The 7,604-nt window shown below is 28.6% G+C and overlaps 1 protein-coding gene across 1 annotated transcript; it reads left to right on the forward strand.

Annotated features, from left to right (window-relative positions):
- The first annotated feature begins 2,332 nt into the window (after window positions 1–2,332).
- Window positions 2,333–4,671, forward strand: LOC139426503 (protein FAM200C-like). Its single transcript, XM_071185669.1, has 2 exons — window positions 2,333–2,386; window positions 3,772–4,671. The coding sequence occupies exons 1-2, from the start codon at window positions 2,333–2,335 to the stop codon at window positions 4,669–4,671; spliced, it is 954 nt and encodes a 317-aa protein (XP_071041770.1).
- Window positions 4,672–7,604: the final 2,933 nt, after the last annotated feature.

Genomic DNA, 7,604 nt, shown 5'->3' on the forward strand with positions numbered 1-7,604 from the left:
TTTCTATGTAATACATATATATATATATATATATATATATATATATAATATTTTCCTTCATTTAAAAATTTTTGCTTTCTTCAAGTTGATATATGTAAAATTAAAATTCTTTCTTATATTTCATTCATTAAAGAACCAACAGATGCTATAGAGTTAGTACCACTAATGTTTTAACGAGAGTTTTAATTTTAGGCTGAAGCAAATTCTTATTACTATGTATTGTGAAATTATTTTGTTATTTAAAAAGGAAAATATTACTGTCACAAATAAAAATTTATATAAAAGAGTAGGCAAATATTGGATTGGTCAACCCCCAATCTCTAATTAAAAAAATATTTCAGTATTAATTACATTGGTGTATGGAAATAATAAATTTGAAGTAAATTAAGAAATGTAAAAATAATGACATAACTTGGAAATATTAACAAGAAAAATCCAGATCCATATTCAAACATAATTTATTAATTTACAATCACTTTGATGCTTGTATACATAGACAGAATGTAATAATTTTTATGCGAAATCTCAAAATTTAAATATATTATACTTTTTTATACATACCACTGCATTCATTAAAAAAAATACAAAATATTCACTCAAAAATATGATAGATAGTATGTTTTTGTTTTGTTGTATGATAGTATGTTTTGTATGGTTTTGTTGAGAGTGCATTCAATTCAAACTTATTTTCAATTTACAGTAATTTTAAATAAAAATTACGTTAGCATATGCCTCAATGTTTGCAATTTTGAAATTTGGGATCATCTAAAAATAATTTTCAATATTTTAACAAGATACTAAATTTCTTGATATACTCTGCCTCATCTGAATTATAATTTACAATATAACAAAATTACTTTTTTACGAACATAATTTACTACTTGATAAAAAGATTAAAATTTCACTCAGTTTGGAAAAAAATTACTATCATTTTTTAACAAATTAGTAAATGGCGGTGAGTATTTGAGAAAAAGCAATATTTTTATCATTATTATATTCATTATTATATATTCATTATTAAAGATTTTTCTGGTGCTATTACTTTAACTACATCACATTTTTCAGGGGGCCGGGATAGCCTGGTCGGTAGGGTGCTGGGCCCATGTCCGAGAGTTCGTGAGTTCGAACCCCGCTGGCCGAAGACTACCCAGGGTAATAAATGGTGACTGATGCACGTTAAATCTGTCGAGTCGCAAAGTCCTCCATGTTCCCATAACAAATCAATACCTCAGGGGGTACTGGATTGGAGATTGATTGTTCTCTGATTCAGGTCAAAATTACGATCTGTGGATGTATGAATAAACGGGCCACTCTATAAACGGGCTGTGACGTGTGTATGGTTGAAGACGAATTCTTGGCCATAGATTGAGCCACTTAAGAACGAGAAATGCACCCTCTGCCTTAAATTTGCTCGGTTTCACCAAGCAGGCTTGCTAGTGTGGCAAGTGGCATTAGAAACAACAACATTTTTCAGTTGATTGTAAAAAATACAACAAGATTTAAAAAGATTACACACATATAAAAATTTGGAGCCCTTTTACAAAATAATAATTGTTTTTCCAAACACAGGTACTTCATTCTCAAAACTTGAAACTATACACATTCCTTGTTTTTTAAGCTGTTCTTGAAACTAGTACTTTTGAAGTTTGAAAAAACTGCTTATAATTTCCTAGAAATCTGGTAATTTCTGCAGAATAAATATTTTTATTAATAGGCTTTACACTGGTTATAACAATATTTTTTTCTAAGCTTCTTTCTTGATTAAAAGCATTTAAGTTGTTGGTGCCTTTGTGCTAATGAAAGAAGATTAAAAATAATGTAATTTACAGTAATAAAATGTACAGGATTTGAAATAATTTCACAGAAGAAACAAAATTTGAACCCTTACATTTTTTAAACACAGAAAGATTAATCAAAGCAAGTCATATTTTAATTACTATTTTTAAAATACAATATTTAAAAAAAATTGAGAAAATGTCGTTCTTATGTAAAAAAAATGTTTAAACATTTCACCATCTGAAATATTTTTTCGAGACCAACTATTTATAGAAGGGGGGGGGTATTCTTATTTTAAGATTCCTTTCACCCATAAAGATTCTGAAAAGGAAAGTTTTGATATTTTAAAATATTATTATTTTTTTATTGTTGTAAAAATGCGCCAAAGCACCCAAGTAGAATTTCTCCTCATAATAAATTTTCAATTGAATTTCAAGCAGGGCGACCCCGCAAAAAAATTGCAAAAGAAACTGTCAACTATTAAAATATTAAATGAACAATATGATCATCACTTGGATAGATCAAAGAGTTCGCATTGAGTCTAAGTGGGCGTGATATGGCTGCTGATTACACAAGCAGTATTCATGTAGATGGTATTAAAACTCCACATGTATACTGTTTGTGAGAATTGTTTTTTTAACTAAAGTTCTTTTGTTTCATAGAAGCAGATATATTTCAGAATAAAAAAAAATTTCTTTTATTATTATAATAATACTTCTTAAAAAAAAAATTATTTAAAAAAAAACAACAACTGTAAATATTATAAAGAATACATATGGCCTTTTTCATGATCAATTATAACGTTCAATTTTATGCTTATGTTGTCTTTTCAATCCCTCACAAAACGCAAATGTGGGTAAATTACAAAAAATAATAAGAATAAGAATAATTCATGGAAAAATAAGCATCTAAAGCAAAGTATCTATGAGCATTTAAGTACTTTTTATTTATTTAGATTTAATGAAAAAATATATTTATTAACTTTTTAAATGCGATGTTTTGTTTAATTTAAAATTTGTTTCGCTTAGTAAAAAAAATACTAATAAGAAAATCTTTTTTTTTTTTAAATTATAATAAGAAATCAGCTTATTTCTAAAGGCTCTAAAACAGTGTTTCCCAACGTGGGGCCCACCCCCCACTGGGGGGCAATTTGATTGTTAAGGGGGGCAATTCGAAAATGGACTCGACACGAGTTTAACCCTTTTGCTCCGGGCCATTTAAATGCAATGCTAGATTTCGGTGCCAAAATTGAAAGAAAAAATCAAATTCTTAAATAATTGCAGTCAATAAATATTATAAATTCTTTTGGCGAGACCAAAATATCAACTGGGTTTTTGGCGTCGTCAAGTTAACCTCCCTGCAGCAGACTCCACGTGGACTTTAAAACTTTAAAGAAAAATTTTGAAAAGAGGACAACAGTAAAGTCTCTATTTACTGCTCACACTTCAATTCATAATCGTATTCTTGAGGCTAGTTATCAAATTTTTTTATTCATCGCTAAATCTGGAAAAAATCATACTACAGGAGAGAATTTAAAAAAACCGTCAATGTCAGCATCTATTAAAACGGTTCTTGAAAAAGATGACAAAGCTGTAAAAGCTATGCCAATCAGTAACAATACTGTTAGCAGAAGAATAGACGAAATGAGTGAAGATATTAAAAAACAGCATGTTGAAAAGATGAAACAAGAAAATTCTCAGTGCAAATGGATGAATCAACTTTGATAGACAGTGTGACAGTATTGATAATTTACGTAAGATATATTGATAAAGGGCATTTTGCTGAAGAAATGTTCTTCTGTAAAAGATTAGAAAGCACCACTATCTCTAACGATATACATATATAATAAGGTAAAAAAGTACATAGATGTCAATAATATACCAATAAATATATAACATCTTGTGCTGCAGATGGTGCTCCTAAGAAAAATGGCTGCTTAAAATTGAAGAAAGATGAGAATCCAGAAATGATTCTCGTGCATTGTGTTATTCATAGGGAAAACTTGGTATAGCTAGAAAGATCTTACCTGTTTTAAATGAAGTACTACATTCAGTAATAAAGTGCATCAATGATATTAAAGCTAATGCCAAATGTGAGCTTCTCTTCAAGCTATTTTGTGAAGAACAAAATGCAGACCATGTGAGACTTTTACTTCACACTGAAGTAAGATGGCTCTCTAAAGGGAACTGCTTGAAAAGATTTATGGAACTGTTTGATATTCTTAGTGATTTTTTAAGTGACAAACCTAAAATGAAGTATCTGTCAACAATCGATGATAAAGCATTTGTGAGTTATTCAGTCGATATCTTTGAAAAACTAAATATATTAAATAAGCATCTTCAAGGAACAAAGGAAACTCTTGTTGATGCAAAAGTGAAGATATTTGGTTTCATTACCCTTATTGAGTTATATCAGATATATATTAACAACAAAAACTTAGTACAGTTTCATTGGCTCCAAAAATGTGAAGTAAATAATACCACTTTACTTGCTATTGTCGATCATCTGAAAATTCTATCGAACGATTTAAAAGAAAGATTCTATGATTTAAAACAAATTGATTTTCCAACATGGATGATGCAGCCAAAGTTAGTGGATTTGTCTGATGTATCAAATATGCAGTATCAAGAAGAACTCGCAGAAATGCAAAATGTTAAGTCAGTTAAAACTTTATTTAATATAAAGGGAATGATGGCATGGCTTTGTGAGGAAACAGAAATCAAATACCCAAATTCAACTAAATGTGCAAGAAAACTATTGCTACCGTTTCCATCTTCCTATTTAGCTGAATTTGGATTTAGTGCTGCAAATGATTTACTGCTAAAAAAAAAGAAATCGTCTGGATATAACACAACGTGGATACTTGAGACTGAAGCTAACCAAATTGGAACCTAACATAAAATCTCTGTGCAGCAAGGATCTCACTAAATTAAAATATTAATGAAATTATTATAGAAAAATCTTTATTAAAACTATTTGAATTTTAGTTTTTCATTATATGTTTTGAAAATTTGCTTACTGTGTTTCGTTAACAATTTCCTAGTGATTTCATCCTAAAACCTATCATTTAAGTTTCTTAAGTGAACAATTCAATTTTTTAATATTAAAAATTATGTATATGTTACATAGGGGGGCATAAGAATTTTAGAATGACTTAGGTGGGGCATGGCGCAAAAAAGGTTGGGAAACACTGCTCTAAAACAAATCTTGTTTTGGTCGGTATTTTGTTCGAATTTCAGTTAGATCCATGGTGAAAAAAGAAAAATTTAGTGCTTTGTTTTCTTTAACGCCAATATGTTTCTTTGTTTTCTTTCTTACCTCGTGCGCCAAAGAGAAACCCAGTTTCCATGACAACGGCTGCTTTGCTGCTTTTCTCTCTAGTGCTAATTTGAGTATAATTCGCTTTGAAAATTTTACAACAAACTCATTTAAGAATGCATTGACAAAAGATCGTGTAATTATGTGACAATACAAACGAAAATGAGAAATATAGAACATGAAAATCAAAACAGAAGCATAGATATTGATAAGAAGTTTTAATCTATGTAGATATTTTTAGAATACTATTTAAATTTAATTGTTAAAAAGATTGTTTCAGATATATAAAATTTCAAAATGCGCTCACGGCACAAATTACTCTTTGCGAATCTGTAATAAGATACTTTTCATCAACATTATTAAAAATTTAAACCGGCGATCGAAACATATAAGTGCTTTCCTATTACGCAAATGGGTAACCGGATTATGTATATGGTTACAATATTTTTTCATTCACTTATTCCGCGTAAATTATTTTGGAGTAAATACTCAGAAATCATTCAAGTGGCCTCAAATTGAATTAAATATATCCTTACACTCTTAATAAAATAGACTTGTTTAACGTCTTGATGTTATGTTGCTGCTGTACAAACTTCTTCCCCAAATTTTTTTTTTTATTGGTGGCGCCCTTTCTAAATCTCTCTATCTCTTCCTGCTTAAAGAACCATATGTAATCGTCTAAAAAAATGTGAAATAACTATTTAAATGGAATGGGAAAATTTTTTAAATTTGTATTAGTTTACAATTTCTCTAAATGTTTTTCGGTGTATTAATTGATAACTTCTAGCTGTACGGCTAGTATGAAATGCAAATTATGAGAATTCAATGCAATACAATTTTTCAATATTAAATATGAATAAATATTATATACTAGGGCTTTACATTAAAAAAAGGATACCTGAAAGAAGTATAATCCCAATTTTAGATCAAAAGTTAATGAAGTTAATTTTTGGAATTTGGTAACAATTCACTTACGATATTTGTGTAAAAAGGTATTGTTGGAAAAATATATTATAGAATATAAGTTTGAATGTGAGCGATATTCTAATGTTGTCAAAGGCAACTCTCTTTAGAAATTTATGTAAAAATGCATTGTTGGACAAATATTATGTAAAGTTAAATGCCTAAGATACACTAAAATTAACAAAGGCAACTCACTTTAAATATTTTTGTAAAAATGCATTATTGTACATATATATTGAAGTATATAAAATGACATGTGTGCGATATACTGAAATTCTCGAATATTAGAGGCAACTCACTTTAGATTTTTTCGTAAAAATGCATTGCGTGACATAGAAGTATGTAAAATTAATAATTGATATAGAAGTATAATTGATATAGAAGTATGATACAGAAGTAGAATTGATATAGAAGTAATTGATAAATAATTGATATAGAAGTATGTAAAATTAAATGTGCATAATGTACAAATATTAACAAAAAAAACTTTCAACACAACTAGCACAATTATTTTCTCGACAATCTAAATTTCAAGCTAAAAGTCTGTATAAAATCCTTGTATTGATTATAGCCACAATTATTTGTGATCGACATTTGACAAATAATCTCTACAATAATGATAATCAAACCCATATTTAAGAATTTGAAATCATTTATCAATATTTAAAAAACCGTGAGAAGGTATAGCCCACATTGTCACTGAAAGCAAAATATGGTAGCTAAAAAATCATAATTATACACCGCATCATAAAGGGATAGCTCATGTAGAAAAAATTTTGACACGTGACCCGCCTTCTGTTGACAAGACCACAAAAAACGGAAGCCCCCGAATTTTGTTTCCTAATGACTTCTGAAAATCTTTCTCCTCCCCAAGTAGCAGGTTGGAGACGATTAGTTGAAGATGCTTTTTTTCCCCATCTATAAGAATTTTTTTGCTAAAAAGGTGCCACACAGCTGCGAGAGGGTTATATTGTCAGGTATATAGATCATAAATGTCAAAAGCTCTTTTGTATATTAGTTTTTGTTCCAGAATTTTGTCATGTCTTGTTAAAAAAGTAAAAGGATGGATGGTTATTTCTGTAAGGAAAGGGTTGAAATATTTTTTGTATTCTATCTGAAACCGTCATGGCCCAATGTACAGAGAAAATTTGGAAGAAAAAAAAGCGAGATCTTTTTATCGCCCAAAATATATTTATTATTATCATTATTGTTAGAATGTATTTAGAACAAATAAAAGTAAATATCTTCCTCAAATTTAATCTTATTTATATAAAGCTTTTTTTACGCATTTTGAGTTACATTTTGTTTGAGTTAAAGTTTGAAACGGAAAAAATATGGCTAAAATAACAAAATAAAGAAGAAAAGAAAAATATGTCTATCCTTATTTATATGTTTATTTTCTGAAACAGATTCTAAAACAGTAAAGTTATTAAAACTTTTAAGAATTTTCTGATATAAAGAAATATTAAAATGAACAAAAAAATCTGAAAAATAAAAAATCCTTACCCGAAAATTAAAATTAACGAAAGAAAAAAAAATTTTAATCC

Source organism: Parasteatoda tepidariorum, chromosome 1 (genome assembly GCF_043381705.1).
Source record: "Parasteatoda tepidariorum isolate YZ-2023 chromosome 1, CAS_Ptep_4.0, whole genome shotgun sequence".
Taxonomy (NCBI): domain Eukaryota; kingdom Metazoa; phylum Arthropoda; class Arachnida; order Araneae; family Theridiidae; genus Parasteatoda; species Parasteatoda tepidariorum.